Source organism: Dunckerocampus dactyliophorus, chromosome 5 (assembly GCF_027744805.1).
Source record: "Dunckerocampus dactyliophorus isolate RoL2022-P2 chromosome 5, RoL_Ddac_1.1, whole genome shotgun sequence".
Lineage (NCBI taxonomy): Eukaryota > Metazoa > Chordata > Actinopteri > Syngnathiformes > Syngnathidae > Dunckerocampus > Dunckerocampus dactyliophorus.
The window spans coordinates 4,777,493-4,798,015 of NC_072823.1; the positions used below are offsets into that span (position 1 = coordinate 4,777,493).

Genomic DNA, 20,523 nt, shown 5'->3' on the forward strand with positions numbered 1-20,523 from the left:
CCAAAAGACAAATACTGCTTTTCTATCTTCGCTAGCTTGTTTGTGTAGCTCCCCAACGCGCACTGCCTGTACTGGGGTCTCGCCTTCGTGCTAACACTTTTAAGCTGCAGGAGTGTTGCACAGTTCCCCCCTTCGGCCTCCGTTTGTCAGCACCTGGCTGCCTTTATTCAAGGACGGTAGGTGTGTCCTTCATTTCGATCAAAGTTAGGCATAAGGTTGCTGAAATAGCGGCGTAAACATATTACCAATCAAGCTAGCAAAACGTTATTGTAGCTGTTGCATGTGAGTGTCGTGGTTAGGAGATGACCCGTCGAACTAAATGTGGACTTTCTTTCACTGTCAAGACACCTGTGTAAATTGCCATTTGGGGACTTAAAAAATTATATTTAGTGGAGTTGCGCAGTACTTTTCTTTGTAGAATATGAATGACACGCTTTCATCTCTTAAAATGAAGTTCCTAACCCCATCAGTATCACTAAAAGGTGCACACTGGTGCTTTTTATGAGACAAATACATTCTGATGTAATGTCATTCATTTAGCATTACTCACAAGATCTTATTGCTTACTGTCTATCTCATATTGTATTTGTACACTGTGTTCTTTGCAATGTTTGGCAGTTTTTTAAAAAAATTCTGTCTTGACTTTATTTTATTTCTAATTAATTTCATTTCATGTATTTATTCATTTTATATTTATTTCTTATTTATTTGATTTCTGACACTTGTGTTACTGAGAGTGCAGCGTGAGTCCCGGAGTAAAATTGCAGCGTTAGTGATGCAGCTCATTTAGTTTACAAAAATGTACGCGTTATTTAGATCACGTTAGTATGACCGAGTATTTGGGCCACATTGGGAAAAAAAATCAAGAGATTTCGAGAATAAAGTCGTACATTTACGAGAATAAAGTTCTTAATGTACGAGAGTAAAGTCGTAAATTTACGAGAAAAAGTCAAATTTACGAGAATAAAGTCGTAAATTTGCTATTTAAAAAAGCAGTATATTTATGAGGAAAAAAAGGCGTAATATTTCGAGAATAAAGCTGTAAATTTGCGAGAAAAGTGGTTAAGAGATTAAAGTCATACATTTACGAGAAAAAAAGTTGTACATTTATGAGCAAAAAAGGTGTACATTTACAAGAAAAAAAGTCTTAAATTTACGAGAATAAAATTGTAAATTTACGAGAATAAAGTCGTACATTTATGAGAAAAAAGTCATAAATTCACAAGAAAAAGACATAAATTAACGAGAATAAAGTCATAAGTTTGCAAGAAAAAAGCAGTAGAAAAAAGTCGTAATATTATGAGAATAAAGTCGTAAATTTACATGAATAAAATCGTGAATTTACATGACTAAAGTCGTAAATTTACATGAGTAAAGTTGGGAATTTATGAGAAAAAAGTTGTACATTTTCGAGAAAAAGTCGTACATTTACGAGAATTGCGAGAGAAAAAAAGCAGTGAATTTACGAGAAAAAAAGTGGTAATATTGTGAGAGTAAAGTCGTAAATTTACGAGAATAAAGTCGTAATATTACATGTCAGAGGGAAAGTAGCTCTTCAGGAAGGAAGGAAACCCTCTTCTTGCTTCAGGCAAGCTTTTATTTATAACGTGGCAGCAAAACAGAGCAGCTGAGCACCAACAGATTAGCATTGCTAGCCCTTCTCACTTCCGCCTTCCTAACCCCGCCCCCTCCACATGCCCAAAGCCAAAGGTCACATAAGTCCCCCCTTTTCATAGCTGTCTCAGGCAATGCCTGACAGAGTATTAGCGCGAGAATAAAGTTGTAAATGTACAACTTTTTTTTTTTCTTTTAAATGTACAATTTATGACTTTATACTCGAAATCTCAGATTGATTATTTTTTTCATTGTGGCCCTAATACTTCGTCGTACGTTAGGGTGAATTGAGATTGCATTTTTTTCCCCCCAATTTGCCAATTACCGTTTTTGATGCACTGAAAAGGTAAGTGTAAGTAAGGGAGTGCATGAATTGGGACACAGCCAGATGGGGTAGGAGGAAATAAGCTGTGCTTCTTCCTACTCCTTTTTGCTGCTGTTGAACTCTGCAAGCGTAACCGTGTGATGTTCCTTATCCCACAGTGAAACACATCACTCTGTTTTACGTTGAGTGACCCAAACAAATGAAACCATTCAAGCACGTAACACTTTTATGAACATTATCATCATCATTTGGCTCTCCCCATCATCAGGTGAAAGTGACTGTAAGAACATATGTGCCTGCGAGTGTGACACGCCTCTGATCAATGGCTACCTCAGGCTCCACCACTCTTCCTACGCCCGCCGCTGTGCCTGAGGAGTTCCATTATGAGACAGAGTACATTGTGCTCAGCTACCTGGGACGGCTTCCTGCTGGTCGAACACAAGCAGCTGAAGGTGGGAGGAAACATGCGGCCATATTTGTTTGGGGTTTTCAGTGTACACTACTGTAGTCTATCAAATAGTCTTTTATCACTAGTAGTGTTTTGACAAAATGACAGGAGTGTTACTGTAAGCTACTTTTTAGATGACTGCCAACATTTTATTGATGTACAAAGCCGATCTCCACTGGAAACTCTGTGCTCGTTTTCTTGTTGTGCTACTTTATGATAATTTGTCATCAAGAAAGGAGCAAAATGAATGGAGGAGTAATCCCTCGTTTATCTGGGATATGTCCGCAAAGTAGGATTATTTCTTCATAAATGGAATATTTTTGTAGTTATAGCATAGAAATTGACCTTCCAACATTTTTAAACATTATTAGAGCCCTCTAGACATGAAATAACACCCCTATAGTCACCTTTACAATCGTATAAAAGCGATAGTTTCCAAGCCAAATGCCACAGTTCCAGTGTGGATGTGCTGAGGGGCATTCGTCCCGGCGGTTGGGGCTTGCTGGGGTGTTTGAGTGGCAAAGTGAAGGTATAGTGCCGGGCGGTGCGAGCTCACGAAGCCCAGGGTATGTGAAGTGGTGACACCCCGCCATTCGTAAGTGCTATAGTAGGCATCTCCTGTGCCTCCCACAGGTACACTACACTCGAGTATCATCTAGTGGCTCAAATGTGACATGACACAGTGATCACTGAATGATAAACTTAATGATAATATGGTATAAAAAAAAGTCGAAATTATCGATTATCGTCAATAATTTAAAGCACAATTATCGACTAGCAGAATTTGTTATTGTGTGGTAATACAAACCTATAGGTGATTACAGGGGTGTTATTTCATGTCTAGAGGGCTCTAATGATGTTAAAAACCGTATTCAGAAGATTGTAAACATGTTTTCTATGCCATAACTATGAAAAGGTTGCATTTATTAGTATTTAACTTAATACAGTCAAACCTGTCTATAGCGGCCACTAAAGGGAAACGGCAAAAGTGGCCGCTATAGGCAGGTGGCCGTTATAGACAGGTTGGCTGCCATTTTGAATTTGTGCGCGCACATATTAACATGTCTGTGATTAGAAGCTTGTTGTGTTTGCAGATACACTAGGTCCCAAACTTACGAACACAATTGGTTCCAGACGACCGTTCTCATGTCAAATTGTTCTTAAGTAGGGGAAAAGGTAATATTACCAATGATATAGGTACTACATGAACATGTATACATATACAGTATATGTGTATGTATGTAAATATGAGTTTGGATGCAGTAGTAATATTAAACGAGGATAATTAATGAAAAAAACAATAATAAAAGTGATATAATAATACGCAATGATAAATGTTATTTACCTTTGAAGAGGAGTGGCCGAGCATACGTCGTTGTGGTGGAGTTGGAGGAGGAGATTTTGAAAAAAAGGACAAATCGTCGTCATCGTTAGACTCTTCTAAAAAGAGGTAGTGTTCTGTGGGTGGTGTAGAATTAAGCAGGCCTATTAACTCTTCATAAACTTTAATCACACGCTCTGTCCAGGTTTTATAATTTAGCTTTCCATTTAGCTTTATCTCCCCAGCTTCTAACTCTTCCTCTGTTGGTCCCTTTAGCTCTAACGCTTCCTGTGTTGGTCCCATTAGCAGTGTCACAGTGCCCTCTACTGGTCAAACATGTACAGTAGCAGTATAAATACTGATTGAGCGACTACAAGGCAAAATAAAATAAAATATAGACCAGTCGGCGTGTGTTCGTATCCGCGAATGTTTGCTAGTCGGGTGTTCGTAAGTTGGGACCGAGTGTACATATAATTATACTGTTACATGTTGACCAGTAGAGGGCACTGTGGGACTGCGGATAAAAGTTGTAAAGAACTACTAGATTAATAAACCGCTGTTAATAAAGCGATTAAAGTGCATCAGCGACGTGAGTCTCTCCTTCCCCACAACAAGGGGCTTTACAGTATTGACCAGTGCACATTGTCTCACACCAGGAAATAATGTCTGCAACAAGCTCCAAAGAAGACGGCTTTTTTTTTTTATGTCGAACAACTGAAAGTTTGTGTGGATCTTGTGAATGATTGTGACTGAGCTACGACTCAGTTATTAAAAGTCTACACACGACGGCTTCATTGCTTAAAAAACAAAACTTTTTCGGGCATGAAGCTTCTGCTTGAGTCGGCATTTTGGCCGCTATATGCGGTCAGATATTGACCAAGGGATACAAAATGGGTGACCGCTATACACAGGCTCTATAACACGTAAATTTTCCGAGGGGGATGTTTCAGTGGCCGCTATTGGCAGGTGGCCGTTCTATAAAGGTGGCCGCTAAGGCAGGTTGGACTGTAGTTAACTGCGATAAACGAGGGTCAACTGAAAATGCATTCTTTTGAAAAGCAAAAAAAAAAAAGTCCCTCCCAAAACTCTTGGCCTTGGCTACATGCTTTTAAATCATTATGATTATGTCATTAAATTAGAAGCGTGATTCCCAAGTGTGACCCAAACTTGCTAAAATACATCACATTTTGACAAGTCTATATATGTGAATGATAAAGAACACAACAAACTTGAATTTATTAGACTGAATATGACTCAAGTCCTGTCTGTGCCTGCTTAAAGAACAATGAAATAGTAAGTACACACCATGTTACTCAGACAAACTGACTAGGGACCAAACTAGGGTTGGAATCGATTACATGGACAGAAAGAGTGATGGAAGAAAGCAGAAGGAGCGCAAGTGAAGACAAAGAGGAAGGAATTTAGCGCATTTCCCGTCTCTGTGATTGTCATGTGTCTGCATGGAGCGGGGCGTGGAAGCGCGCAAGAGTGTCTGATCCCCTGCTTTCCGCATGACCCGGTCCAATTTCTGACAGCTTGTCATGTGCAATCACAGTCGGATTACTCACACGTTAACGGACCAAAGCAGAATAGCTGGCCTTCTAGCTGCCTGATTGAATGCTGAAACAGCACCGAGCCAATGGCAGCCAATGGCCAAAAAACAACAGTGATTCTATGGGCATTCACGTATGAGCCAGAGGGGCGACAGAATGGGACGGGGCCACTGATGTCCTCAGTTTTAACTGTCACGCTCCATGGATACACATAGGACTCATGCACACGCAATAGTTGTATAAATGACCACTCTTTACTTTCCTTATCAAACGCTTGCTTGACCTTTCTAAACTGAATTTCTGCATTCCGAATGGGGAAGATTGTGCTCACCGCTGCCGTCAGTTATGTGTACTTTGCGTGATTCATCATGCCCTCAGCTGTATCCTGTAAATATTTCACACAGGGCGTGAGCTCGACATGGGTGCCTTGCGTGCACGCAATGTCAGCTTGTTATTTTACCATCCACACAAGGCTCCCAAAACGACACAGAAAGTTGTATTGATGTACACAGCTGTTTTGCAACAAAACAGTACTTAGTACTTTACTTGAGACCCCCCCGCCCCCCGCCTATTGTATAGCCAATCCATTGGAATACATTGCATTTGTACACATTTGTGTCTGTGACAGGAGGCATGCCATGCATTAATGCGTGTGTAACAGGAAGGGGGAATATGAAAGGCGTCTTCTTGTTCCGCTTTATAACATTGCATGGCTGCAAATTATTAGCAGGAAATGAAAAGTTAAGCGCCATATTGGGGTTGAAAAAGGGCTCTGATTGTGAATTCCATGCACGTGTACAGCAGATTCTGTAATAACAAGGCAATATTTTGCTCTTTCAAAACTGTCGGGGTCAGGGCAATTTATTTCCAAGTTTGTTTTCATTATTTTTCTGTATGTATTTATTTTTAATTATTCCTTTAAATTAATAGTTATTAAATTGTATTTAATTTGTATTTTTTCTATGTAGTTTAGAATAAAAAAGTGCTGCAATTAATGCCTCTATGATATGTCATAAATATTATTTTAAATGATTGGTTTTAAGTTATGAAGTTTCGAATAAAAAAATGCTGCAATGAATGCCTTCATTAAATCTAATGTATATTAAGGCATTTAATACATTTTTTATTCAAATTGTTTTTCAAGCTATGATGTTTAGAGTACAAAAATGCTGCAGTTAATGCCTCTACTATAAATATATTATTTTTAAATTATTATTTTTAATTAGTAATTTTTTTTCAAGTTATGAAGTTTAGAATAACAAAATTGAGAAAATAAAGCCTTTATGATATATTATTTTTAAATTATGATTTTTAATTAATAATTTTTTGTTATTAAAAAAAAAATTCTAGTTAAGTTTAGAATAAAAAAAATCTGCAATTAATGGCTGTATTTTATATATATATATATATATATATATATATATATTATTATTATTATTATTTTAAATAATTTTTTTTTCCTAAGATATGAAGTTTAGAATACAAACAATTCTGAAATTAATGCCTCCGCTATATATATGTTATTTTTCATAAATAAATGTTTAATTATCTGCGATTGGCTGTACCCCGCCTCTCGTCCGAAGTCAGCTGGGATAGGCTCCAGCATACCCGCAACCCTAGTGAGCATAAACGACATAGAAGATGGATGGTTTTTTTTTTTCAAGTATCTATAATATATATATATATACATATTTTTTAAAATTATTATTTTTAATTAATAATTTGTTTAATTCATTTTTTTCAAGTTATGATGATTAGAATAATATATATGTGTGTGTATGTATTATGTGTAAACTAGCATTTTATGTGATTTACAAATTCAAATTAGCAGTGGGCCAAAAACACAGTTGTGGCTGGAAGCAACCGTCTGCTGCCCTTTGTTTTTTTTAATTGTCTCCACAAGACGGCAGGGGCTGCATGTGGCGTATCATGAGTGGTCAGCATGCAGCAGCTTTATCTACCTCTGCATGCGCTTTAAAATGTTAGTTTCTGCACTCGGCTGTTGGTATGATAGTCATGCTTGTTACGCTTGCCGTTCTGTTGTTCACAGCAAACTCATCAGCCGTCTTAATGCTGGCTGAGCAGTGCGCTCCTCACCGCTATTTCAGCATTGGCTCTGTTGCTGCTGTGTTGTGCAATATACTGTACAGTACTAGTGTATAAATGAGCAACCCGGGTAGAATTAGGCATTATGCACTGTTAGTCTTCTTGGTGCCCTAATCCTTTTAAAGCCTATAATTCTCAGATACTTAACCAAATATGTTATGTGCTTTGACATTTCATTTCAGGAGAGCACGCTAGCGTAGTTAAAAAGCAGGTAGAAGAAGAGCTGAGACGACTAGAAGATGAAATTGCTGCCGGTGAGTAACTCACTGAACAAAACAATTGCACAACTGGCTAATTGGTTACACAGTGACAGTTCTTTCCTGCCAAAATCCCAAACCTGTCTGAGATGGCATTTTCTGTGCACACACAGCCTCTTCCAGCACAGGCTTCGACCGGCGTACATCACTCGTGTTCAGCCCAGCCAACCCCGAGACGTCAATCGAAGACTGCCTCGCAGAGCTGGGAGAGCGCATGGTCCGAGAACTGGACGCACACCTGGACGCAGCTGCACAAACACTCCTCCCGGGGTCAGTTGGTTTTGTTGTTTGGAGTAAGGATGGTTGCACGTGTTTAATTCCATAACGTTGCACTTACACTAGTCGTTCAGCGTACACGCATGCATGTCTGCATGCATTTGCATGCATGTCTGTTTTCCTCGACTCTCGCCAGGTGAGGAAGGGGGTACACTCTGCATTGGTTCAGCACCTAGAGGCATCATTGAACAACGGCATTCCATATAACACCGGCATGATGGAGTGAGCCCTGTTGTTGTCATATAGTCGCTTAGTCTCTGTGAGGGGGAGTCAGGGCCGCTAGCATACACACAGCAGATGGGCGCAGCCTCGTGAGGCGTAGTGCAAAGGTGGCATAGTAGGAATTTGGAGGGAAAATATGCTGGGCAAAGCCAAATGCCACAGCCCTGGTGTGGCAATATTACGGCTGTGTGTTGAACAGGAAGTCACTGTGTGGGCGTTGTAAAGCTGTGGAAGTAGACAGTAGTTAATGTCGCTGTTGTCGTTTCACGCTGCTTAGCAATAATGATGACGTTAACAATACTACAGCACATGTCGACATAAACGGACCCATTTTTCATTGGCTGTCAAGTTTTTGACCATGTATGTGAATGTCTATTAAGTGGGAACGTTTTAGTACGAAGAAAAACATGCAGCACCAGGACTCAATGAGTTGATCAACATAAGCTGGCGGACTTAAGCGGGTTCGACTGTACTTCATCCTGCCTTGGATGTGTTTTAGGCCTTTGGAGTACGAGAGATTCCGAGATGCAACACTGGACTTGTCAAAACACACACAAGGGGCGTGGAGCAAGGTGAGCTTCCCTTTTCTGTTTCACACCGTTTGCTTTTGGAAATCAGATGAGTCTTTATTGTCTCGGTCACTTTTGTAAAAAGAACGATGGAATCGAAAATGCAGTTGACTCAATGTACAGTATAAAAAAGATAAATGGTTGGAAAGAGTTCAAATAAAAGCACACACATACAAATATTGCATTAAATGACATCAAAATGGTAAAATCACTTGTTTAATTCATGTTTAATACATTAAAGTGCTCATGTCACCAAAACAAAGTTGGAATAAAACAATACCAAAATGAAAGTACTTGCCCAATAAAACATTTTTGCTCATACTGCTATCCTTCCGTGTGATTGACACTGACAGAGTAACTGCAAGATACAGGATGAGTGAGTATTGATTGCTGTTTAGCCTTGAAATTTGGCATGAAATCCCATATTATTACTCAAAGAGTCGTAGAATATATCTAGTAGAAAAAATATGACTTTACTTACGGACAGTGACAGATGGACTGCAAGATAGACTGAACGGCGATCGCCATGTATCCTGCAATTTGGCATGAAAATCCATGTTATTCTAAGATTCATAGAAAATACACTCCTGATCAAAATTTAAAGACCAGTTGAAAAATTGCAAGAATTTACATTTTTCACTGTTGGATCTTAAGGAGGTTCTAAGTGAAAGCATGTTGGCAATAATGTGGATTGAATGTCATTTTCTGTCAGGTATTCACACTGCCATGATCTCTTTGGCAAAGGCAACAAAGCTTTCTCTCTTTGAACGCGGATTGTTGAGCTGCATAAGCAAGGCCTCTCGCAGTGCGCCATTGCTTCTGAGGTTGGACGCAGTAAGACGGTCATTTTATAGTTCTTCAAAGATTCTGAGAGTTATGGAACAAAAAAGTCAAGTGGTAGACCCAAAAAATGTCACCGGCCCCAAGGACAGTCAAGACAGGGGACCATCCTCAGCCCAAATAAAGGTTGTTACTGGTGCCGAGTGCAGTCCCATAACCATCAGACGGCATCTGTGAGAGAAGGCTATTAAGAACAAAGAACATCTTCAAAGGCCTCGTCACAAAATTGCCCGTTTGGAATTTGCACGAGAGCACCAAACATGAGACATTGAAAGGTGAAAAAAAGTTTTATTCTCTGAGAGAAAAAAATGTAATCTAGACGGCCCTCAACATTACTGGATTTATGGAATTACTGGATGTTTTCCACACGGCACAGTGGAGGGTGCACCATCATAATCTGGGCTGTTTTGTCAAACAACAGATGTAGAGATATTGCAGGGGGCATGCCTCATGACTCATTTCCTCTGTGTAACCCAGGTGCTGGTACCTTTGGTGTTGCTTCAGGCTTTACAAAGTGAAGGTCAGTCCCTGTTAAATCTACTAGATCTTGGAGTGCGCTTCCTGGAGGAGGCTCAGGGTGAATACATCATCCAACATGGGGGATATGTGAGTACACCTTGCACATATGCTTTGTAATTTACACCAGCGTTGATTTTTAATTGATACAAATAAATGCTGTAGAAGTATGAAGAGGTGACACAAAAGGCATAGGAAGCTGGAGCAACAAAAAGTTCAAGCGCAATAGTCGTCCCTCGCTACATTGCACCCTCGCTCTTATCACGTTTTTCAAAAATTAAGTAATAAATGATTGCTGTTTCGTGGTTGAACATGACCCTAAAAAAAATGCATATTCCAGCAAATTGCATGTATTTTGGGCCTACATTAAGTGTTTTCAAGCATAAAAATGGCTAAATTAAGTACAACACAAAATACAAGGCAGAAGAAGCATTGTTATTAGGGCTGTAGTATTCTACCCTGGCCACTAGGTGTCAGTAATTATTTGGTGAGACAAACACCAGACTTGAGTACCAGAACAGGCATTTACTGTATTGCAGGTTTAAATTATCTCACATCATGCACAATAATAATAACATAATGATCAATAATAATAATCCTAAAAATAACATGGACTACTGTTGTGGCCATAACCCACAACAAGCTAAAACTCAACTCTGAACCTCTGACATCACTTCCTGTCCGCCTGCCACTAAGGTCCCCCAGGGAAGACTGTGACTTACTGTGACACACACAAGCAGAAGTTTTATTTATGTCTTAAATGTCTCATTTTCTGTGATTATATCTACTATATTGGGTAATACAAATGTAACGGTGACTCTATGGGTGCTATTTCATGAGTAGTGGTCTCTTATAATGTTACAAACCGGATTGTAAATAGGTTTTCTATGCCATAACTATGAGTGCTCCATTTATTAATATTGAATCCTACTATACTACTACTATATTGAAATTTACTTATCGTGGTCTGGTCTGGAACTAATTAAGCATGATAAATTAGGGACAACTACTAAAATTTAAAAAGCAGTAAGTGCCTTATGGAGTGGTCGTTGGAGGACTATAAATGGACAGAAGAGGGCATCAGTGAGCCACTTTTACAGCGGTTCCTTTATTATTTACATGACAGTGGAAATCTTTGTAATAATCTTAGTTGGCCTTGTTGATTTTATGTTTCACAGAGAGCTTAAATGTCAGATGTAGATCCTACAGTTGGCAACGCTGCTGAGGCATTTTCTTGGTCTTGTATCTCTGTATTTCTGTACCAGTCTTGTATAAATGTGTGCCCAGTGATGTCACTAAAATACCACTTTACTAATCCTCGTTCTGAACAAGGTCACACTGACGTATGCACCGTCATGCGATTGGACATATGAACAGCTGCTTTGGTCCACATGACCTTATTGTCATGACGCTTTTTCTTTTCTATCTATCTATCTATCTATCTATCTATCTATCTATCTATCTATCTATCTATCTATCTATCTATCTATCTATCTATCTATCTATCTATCTATCTATCTATCTATCTATCATAAATATATATATATATGTATATATGTGGGTGTGTGTGTGTGTGCAATTCAATATGAACACAGTGTGCTGGCTCTGAACAAGGCTGCATTCTCGCCCGGCGTTATGTCACAGGGTATGAACAGATGAGTGCTGGGGCAGGATCTGCAATGGAGGGATGAGGTGAAAGGAGGCGGCCGCCAGTGCAAAGGCTGATGGTGATAGGAAGGGAGGGGTGGGGTGGGGTGTGCGGGGTTTGGTTCTGGTAGTGAGACTATCGTGAAATCTGCGTCTCCCCAACTGGCTTTTCTGCGCTACTCCCGTTTGAGCTTTGTCTGTGCAGCTAAGTGAGACTTTGCACTGAGGTAGGATGTGCTTTATTTACTTTTGTGTTGTAGTTTGCATAGCCGTCTTGATGCATTACAAAAAAGAACGTGAAAGATCTTTAGTGTCCAGTAGTATTTGTAGCTTTTGTCATAGTTTAGTTGCCGTGACGGCGTTGCACAATTAAATCTGTAAGTTTTGAGACGAAAAATGTTGTATTTTTCCAGTATACAGCTGACTTTCCGTTTGATTTCACAAGGTTTCACAAAAATATGCCATCTACTGTTCATGAATTACTGGCATTTTCGGTGGGTAATAAAATTCTTTTTTTTGCAAACTGTGGGACATTAAGCATCTTAACAGAAACAGTACTTGTGATTTGATTTCAATGCACAAATTAGACCTGCACTCTGTATTAAATAATTGCAAATAAGATGTAGTGTATCCTGTCCGAAGTACAGTCGATTTGATGATCTTTGATGGTCCGTAATGAGTCGTTCTTCATTCCCTTGACATTACAATACAGGTTATTATGGCGCAACTGTGGTGTACACTTCATTTGGCAGGAACAAAACCAAGTCGCCTCCTGAAACAATGCACAGCCAGGGGCAAATAGGAGGAAGACACGCATAGGGGGTGGAGGGGCAGGAAAATGGACAGCAAAGAGAAAGTGGGTAGCGTAGTTGATATTGTTAAATATTGTTGTTGGTGTGACACCATTTCACCTGGCAGTTGACGAGAATGTTGGAAGTGGCATATTTTAAACTGCTGCAAAGCGTTGTCGGTACACAGGGTTCCTGCTAGGGCACGTTCCACTGCGCCCTGCATGCTGGAACCGTGCTCTCCCCGCGTTATGTAAGCACCAGCTCATGTGTGAAATATGTGCATCACCATGCCACTGCATTGACACGAATCTGGAATAGAGCCGAGTGCCACAAAAATAACTCCGACAATCCTCTAGAAACATCCTCACCGGGGATTAGAATGGCCCACTTGTAGCTTTTTGACAAGCGCCAACGTCGGATGCCACTTTAGTACATTTTTAACATAGGGAATTATAAAATTGAATGGCTCTGTTTCAGGCAGGAGAACTGCAGAGGCAGTGGTTTAGACCAGAGTTTTTCCAACTGGTTTGGCTGTGGGACCCACCGTCACCCATCAGTGCTAAGTGGTGACCCAAACTGGAGGAATTTTTAAACTCAAACTTCTCATTACCATATATTTTAAGGGACTGCTTTCAGCTGAGACGCTGTCTCTTTATGGCGTGCTCTTCTCCAGCAGATATCTGCAGCTGTGTGTCGGACGGACGGACGGCACGTTGAGTCTCCACTCGATGCCCTTCCTTTCCCACTCAAGCGCGACAGTCAGCCAGAAACATGACATGCACCTCACGGCAGCGTAGCAAGCAAATAGCACAGACAAGGACGTGAGGTGCATTCACAGACATTGGGCCATATATTAGCAATTTTGCTTTTTTTTTTTCTAAGAAAATATGTTACGACTTGAGTTGCATTATTGGCCACAGGATTGCCATCTGATACACTGATGCACTGATATTGAGCTACATTGCATTGGTTTTAGCATCTCTAATGCGTAAAATGTATTTTTAAAAAATGTGCATGCGGCCCTCACCTAAAAAAGTTTGGACCCCCCTGCTGTATATTGTAATTGTGAATATCTTGTGGAATAGGGACAAGGTTTTACTGTTACTACGCAAGAGAGAAATGTTGAGTACTGATCTGGTTGTTCCAACGTCATCCACTGACATAAGTTCAAGGGTGTTTATGAACCAGACTCATACTTGTGAATGCCCTTTCCCATTTTCACCTTTTGTTGGCGTGTGCCGTATGAGTGGTTGATATATCCCGTATTAGATTTGTGGATATGCAGGAGGCTGCAGCACATTGCTATTAATACTGTGTGTGGCAGTCAAGTCAGTCAAACAGAGTGGTGTCCAAAGTACGGCTCGGGGGTCATTTACAACCCGCTGCTGTTGTTTTTTTTTTTTTAATTGGTCCTTGGCAATAAAATGAAATAAAAAAAATCAGTAAACACTGAAAAAAGAGCAGTAATTTTACAAGAATGTAAAGAAAAGTCATGTAATTGAGAGAGAAAAATAGCAAAGTTAAAATGTAAATAGTATTATGAGAAATAAAGAAAACAAAGAATAAAGTTACAGTTTAAGGTTGGGTAAATGTTACAATATTACAATACAAAAGTCAAAATATTATAAGTAATAGATAGTGTTACAAGAAAAAACATTGTGTTAAGAAAGTTGAAATATTTTGTAAGAGGACCCCCGCCCCCAACACAACCCCCGGTCTACCACGTACTTGTAACATTCACATTAGCATGTTAGCAGTCCTCTGCATTTGTATTTAGAGCAGCGGTGTCCTAACTTTTCCCAGCAAGGGCCACCTAGTGAAAAATGAAAGGATGCAACTTTGCCACTTTGATATTTTGTGAAGCAGCACATTTAAGATATGCTAAGAAGTTATATATATTTCCAAAAACCCTTTACACTCCTTTTATTCTTTGTTTACACCACATCACTAGTGTGCAGGCTACCTGATCATTGCAGGGACACGAGCTAGCATGCTATGCAGCTATGCAGTCGCTAGTTAGCATTCATTCATTCAATGCCATTATTCTAAACTTAAGAAAGGGTTCCAAACGGAGTGGGGAAGAAAGACAAAGTAAGAAGCCAAAAGCTTACCACTTCCACATGGAATAGGAGGAGAACTTTTTTTCCCTCTCTATCATGTTGGGCATGCCATGGCTTACTACATGCAGTGTGTCATGTCTCATCATTGTAACATTGCTGACGCCTAGTGACCACATATCACTTGTCTTTCAATATGTTTTGACTAATAATGGACCATAATCAACTATTTTGGAAAAAACCCGATAGTGAGGGAGCGGTATTCGAACCGCGATGTAGCGAGGAACGACTGTATTCATATTTTTTTATATGCATATAAATATATATATGGCAGTTAGAAGTAACCATAGCTGTGATGTTGCCCTCGATGAAAACGAGGTTGACACCCACCGTATTATTTTTCCACATAATAGTACGGGTTTATTCTTGTAAAATTGCAACTTTTTTCTCTTAATATTTGGACTTTATTCTCATAAAATTACAGCTGTTTTTTCCATTTGTCTTTTTTTCCAAATTTTACAACTATTTCAACTTTCTTCTTGTAATTACTACTATCTGCTCATAATATTTTGATGTTATTCTCGTAACATTATGAATTTTTCCACAACCTCATTTTCCAAACAATACAGCTTTTTTCATTGTTTTGTGTGTTTCTCATAATATTACGACTTTTCAATATTTCACCTTTATGCTATTAAAATGAAGTTTTTACTCATATCACAACATTATTCACTTAAAGTTCCGACTTTTTTCCTCATTAGATTACAGCTCTTTTCTCTTAATATTGTGACTTTATTCTTGTACTGCAAATGTTTCCATTAATGCTGCTGTTTTCATTTTAATTTGGCAATTCAACATTTTCGGCAACCTAATTTTCCAAAAATTACAGCTTTATTTGTTGTTTTCTGTGTTTTCCATATTACGGAAAAAAAACTTCAATATTTCAACTTCATGCTACTAAAATGCCGTTATTTGTCTTGTTAATATTTTGACTTTATTCTCGTGAAATGACTGCAAAAACAAATGGCTCCTGGGCCGCACTTTGGACACCCCCGATTTGGAGGGATTTTAGGTGGATACCCTACAATGTCTCCGGCACCTTCCACGTCACAAATGCCTCCCAGATGTTCCGTTCATTTGCAAGCAAATGGGAGGGTAAACAGTAGGCAGGCAGGAATGTGTTTTAATATGGTTTGACTGTGTCTTCAGGCAACGGGCGGAGAACGACTGTTGACTTGCATGACTGACGTTCCCATTGAAAAGTACAAAATCAGAGCATACAGAGTCAAACATTTACTCGTATATTAATTTTTATTTTAGATCATAGCACTTGGTAACCATCTAATCACATTGCTCTATCGCCAGCCTTACACGTATATGTAACAATGTCTCGGCCATTATTACGTGCATTACTCTTGGTGTGCTCTCTTTTTTTGGATGAGTCAGAACTGACACTGGCCAAAGCAGGCATTGATTTTGCTCTTTAACACCATCAGCAGGCTACACCACATGACAGCACTGTCCGCTTCAGTCCAGCTGATGTCCTGAGGGTGCAGGTTTTTATAAACCACTCTCATGCAAATCAGCTTAAAGAGAAAGCCAACGTTAGATAACTATATCATTTAATCTCTTTCCTGAAGGGCGACGCTACAACGTTATGAGTGTTCTTGTTATGGGGGGAAAAAACATTTACATGTAGTGGCTTTTATATTGATGTTGGCTAGTATTATATGCCGATATATATTGGAATTGTATGTGGATCAGGTGAGAGGCCTTTGTTATTATATAACAGTCATATTAAAATATTATAATATACAATAGGGCTGCAACTAACAATTCTTTTCTTAGTCGATTCATCTGGAGCTTGTTTTGATTAATCTAGTAATTGGTTAAGCCCTAGACCAGGGGTATCCAAAGTGCGACCCGGAGGCCATTTGCGGCCCACGGCTGTTTTTTTATTGGCCTGCGGCACATTCTAAAAATACAATTTACAAAAAAAACATTTTAAAAATGGCAATAGCAAAAATCAAAATATTAAGAAAAAAATTGTAATCTAATAAGAAAAGTTGAAACTTTACAAGAATAATGACAAGAATTGTAATAATTAGTAGCATCAACTTGGAATATTACAGAAAAAAGACCAAATAAATAAAATAAATTAGTAATTTTATTAAAATGAGATATTAGGAAAACTGTATAATATTACAAGAATAATGTCAAAATCTTATGAGATTAAAGTCATAATTACCAGAAGAAATTTTACAAGAAGAAAGTTGTAAAATTAAACTAAAAAAACAGCAGACCAACCGTTGCACTGACTGTTTACGACAAAGTCAAAATATTGAGGGGAAAAAACAAGAAGAAAAAAGAAAAAAGCACGGCCGCGCAGTGCTTTTCACGACATAACATTTGAGACCCAAAGGGGGTAATTTAATGTCTGTGTTAACTAGCTAAATTCATCATTATCGCTAGGCAGTATGAAATGGAAAAAGGGGCAGAAGGGAGCGTGCTGTCGAGTTACATAGCAGTAGAACGTGCACACAGTGACTTCCTGTTTAGTGCAAAGTAAGCTTCAAAATCCAAGCCTGATTACCCTGGATTCTACCACTGCAGTTAACAAAATGCACCCATTTTTTATTTTTTGAGATTGTTTTCCACCGGAAGAAAGGTTTGCGCACGTATGAAAGCGTGGTCAACATGGTCAAAGCTAATTTCGGTGACGTCGACCAATCCGGGGGATGTGGACTTACACAGGTTCCATTGCACCAAGACGTTATCAGATGAGTCAGTAGTGCTGTGGTGCCAAGCAAGCTAAAGTGACGTATTATCAGATCCTTTTTGTCTGTGACACGCACACACACGCACACACTTCCAGTATGTGACATGCACTTGTAGAGTTCATCTCATGACTGATCCAAACTGACATGTTTCCTTACTTGGCACATAGCAAGCATATTCTCAGGGGTAAATCCACTGAGTTTGTAACATTTAAATATGACCGAGCGTGACCTTTTTTAATGAATGTCTTGGGCTCCAATGCGCATTCGTTTCAGCGGGCCTCGTCGCTTGATGACATTGAACTGCCTGCTGCTGGCTTTAGCAAACTGACCCCTGTCATTCAGTTGTCCCTGCACGATCACGATGTGTTTGTTACATAATAGAAGGGCACAGATGTCTCTGTGGTGGCATTAAGGCACAGTGCTACAGTGGGACTACTGTTTTGAAATGAATTAAAATCCCACCCGTACCCAGAATACTGGCAATTATTCTACACTACAATAGTGTTGTGTATATATACGTATATCGGGGCAAAATATTTATTTTGATAATATTTTATTTGATTATAAATAAATAAGTATTTTAGCATTGCAGGTCTATACCACTGCAAACTAGTTAATGTAATCACATCATTTGCACAAGCCGTATGTCTGCGTGTATTTCCTCTGACTTTATTAAACAGTGAGTGATAATTGAGGCCATTAGTTGGCTTGTTGGCGGCCGATGGAACCATTACACAGCAGTTTTGGGGGCAAACTTTCCTTAATTTCCCAGTAAATAATGCTTGAAATGTAATGACAAATGCAAGTGGTGGATGTACTGTATATGAAAATAGGCTGTACAATTTGTTGCTGATCTCAGTTGTTCAGGGGTAACCAGAGGCCATTTTGTTGACAATAAGGACTACATTTTTGTCTTGTTGTCTGCCACAGGGTGAAATATTTGGCCTTGGCTCAGAAGAGGAGCAAGGCGTCGTCATCGCTGAAGACAGCAACGACATCTACATCTTGTCGGGGGATCAAGCGCCTGACCAGCTGAGCCCTCCGTCATCTCTGCTGTGCACGGGCGACAACAGCAGCGGGCACAGCTCCTGGCAGACGGAGAGCTTACCTGTGTCTCTGGCCGGCCACGAGTCGTGGGCGCAGGTGTGCGCGATGGACCCCGAGGACATCAAGAGCCTGGACAGCAACGAGGGCGTGGCTCTGGCCGAGGAGCGCAGTGAAAACAACTCCTCCAACTCGGACATCGTCCACGTGGAGCGTGAAGAAGCCGAGCTGCTAGAGGAAGGCAATGAAGGTGGAGCCATCGAGGAGAGCATGATGAGCGTTTTAGGTACGGAGAGCGAGCTTGCTCAGCTCAGGGAGGAAATTAGTAGCCAGATTCCAGCAGCTCCTGTGACGTCAGAGTTAGACTCCACAGCACCAGGCTCCCTGATCTCTCTAGAGGAACCTGTTGTCATAGAGACGCCTGCAAGCTTGTCAACAGAACCTTCCCTCACCTCTACAGAACCGGAGCTTCCTCCTCCAGTCCTGGAAGATGTTGCTCCCCTTCCGTCTGAACCAGAACCTGCAGTACCATTACCTGTTCCTGCAGTAGAACCAGAGCCTTCTCTGGTTGCACCCCCATCTCCAGCTAAGCAGGCCCAGGCTGCAGCTTCCACAGATCCAACAGAGCCTGAAGCCTCCTCACAAGCAGCCTCTGAACCACAATTAGAGCCTGTAGCTATTCTCCCTCAGCAAGAACCAGAGTCTGTGAGCGAGTCTGATGTACCACCCGCTGCGACCTCGAACCCAGAGGCTCCTGCGCAGGCCGTCACCGAGGAGCTCGCAGTGCAGCCAGAGCCAGCATCAGAGCTCCAGGTTCTGCTCTGTGGAGGAGCTACCTTGGTGCTCCTTGCTGCTGCCATGGCATATGGTGTCATAAGATACAGGAGGAAGTAGAGTAGTAGACACGTTTCCTTCTCAAGGGGTGCGAGTACACACGAAAGGATGATAGTAATCAAATTGCTTAGTTCACTGAGGCTGGATCTGGAAACTCCTCATGTTGTTTCTAAGATCTCCAGTCCAACATCAAGCCTCTCACTTGAACCCTGACCTCACCACATCCACTCAGCAGGTGCAACCGCAGGAAAAGGGAACTGAATGCACTTCCTGTCTGATGTACACCACCTCTCCTGCTTTTGCTTTCTCTCGAGTGTCTTTTCCCTTTCATTGTGTATGTGTGCCATGTGATTGACCATACCGAGGTGAAATTGTCCAACTGGAAAGTACCATGATTACATCTATATTGTCATTGCATATAAATGCTAAAAGTTGTCATACTTGAGTCATCAGTCATTGAGAGAACTGCAGCACGAGTAAATATAGGCGGTATGAAGTACAGGTGGTCCTGGGGTTACGAATGCGTTCCGTTCCTAGACTGATGGAAGTGGAGTTTTCGTGTAAGTCAGAACCTTTACTTAAATTAACTCCAAGTGACTCACACTGTACACACAACACATGAAGGACATATGAAACACAGTAATAAAAAGAACTTTTATTTGTATGGTCCTGCCGTCTTAAAATTTTGTCCCAGGCTCGTCTGGAAGGATAACCTCTTCTTCCAGATCTCTCTGTAACAGCACATCCATGACCCCTCTAGCCTTCATTAGCATTCAATCATTTTTATCCTTAACGATGACCGCGACCAATATCGGTGGGTGTTTCATTTCCCCACCGAGATTTTTGTTTATTTTCACTTTTGTGGTGATGGTTGTCCTTTTCTTTGGCGCACCGCTGCTTGGAAGACATAATGAAGTCCAAAAATTGAATAAATAAGCAATGGTATTGTTCCTCAGTGCAAGCACATGCTGCATTCTTTGAACCAAAACTAAGTTTGGAATGAATTTATGGACAAAACATAACACGGGGACCGGCTGTGTTAAATTCAACTTCCAATATTTGCTGAAGTGTTAATAAAATTTTGCCACATACGAATGTGATGAATATGCGGTTTGTCCTTTTATTTATGCGTTATTTGATGGCAACTTGTGATTGAAACTGGAGGTTGGCCTTTGATATGCATCCAATTAACACTCCCGAAGTTCATGTCAAGGGGATTTGTTTTTTTTCTCTCCAGTAAAAATCAAGAGTGTTTCATCAAACTTTGTACCTTGAATTTCCTACGACACTCGAGAATAAAGAAAGTGAGAATGTGTCTGATGG

General features: G+C 40.1%; 1 protein-coding gene across 3 annotated transcripts; it reads left to right on the forward strand.

The window, feature by feature from the left end:
* The first annotated feature begins 46 nt into the window (after positions 1 to 46).
* On the forward strand, positions 47 to 20,515 carry bcl2l13 (BCL2 like 13). Of its 3 annotated transcripts, none has more exons than XM_054775618.1 (7): positions 47 to 176; positions 2,208 to 2,391; positions 7,550 to 7,621; positions 7,738 to 7,894; positions 8,622 to 8,694; positions 10,009 to 10,137; positions 18,253 to 20,515. In XM_054775618.1, the coding sequence occupies exons 2-7, from the start codon at positions 2,262 to 2,264 to the stop codon at positions 19,258 to 19,260; spliced, it is 1,569 nt and encodes a 522-aa protein (XP_054631593.1). In that variant the 5' UTR covers positions 47 to 176; positions 2,208 to 2,261; the 3' UTR covers positions 19,261 to 20,515. The 3 variants fall into 3 exon arrangements, with proteins under 3 accessions (XP_054631593.1, XP_054631595.1, XP_054631594.1); XM_054775619.1 differs by having other exon boundaries at positions 70 to 180; XM_054775620.1 differs by lacking the exon at positions 2,208 to 2,391 and having other exon boundaries at positions 48 to 176.
* Positions 20,516 to 20,523: the final 8 nt, after the last annotated feature.

Bases quoted from the DNA above. Each gene is read 5' to 3' on its own strand.
- bcl2l13 (XM_054775618.1), top strand. From the start codon at position 2,262: ATGGCTACCTCAGGCTCCACCACTCTTCCTACGCCCGCCGCTGTGCCT. The intron at 7,622-7,737 runs GTGAGTAACTCA...GTGCACACACAG, and splicing joins AGAAGATGAAATTGCTGCCG to CCTCTTCCAGCACAGGCTTC. The intron at 8,695-10,008 runs GTGAGCTTCCCT...TGTGTAACCCAG, and splicing joins CACAAGGGGCGTGGAGCAAG to GTGCTGGTACCTTTGGTGTT.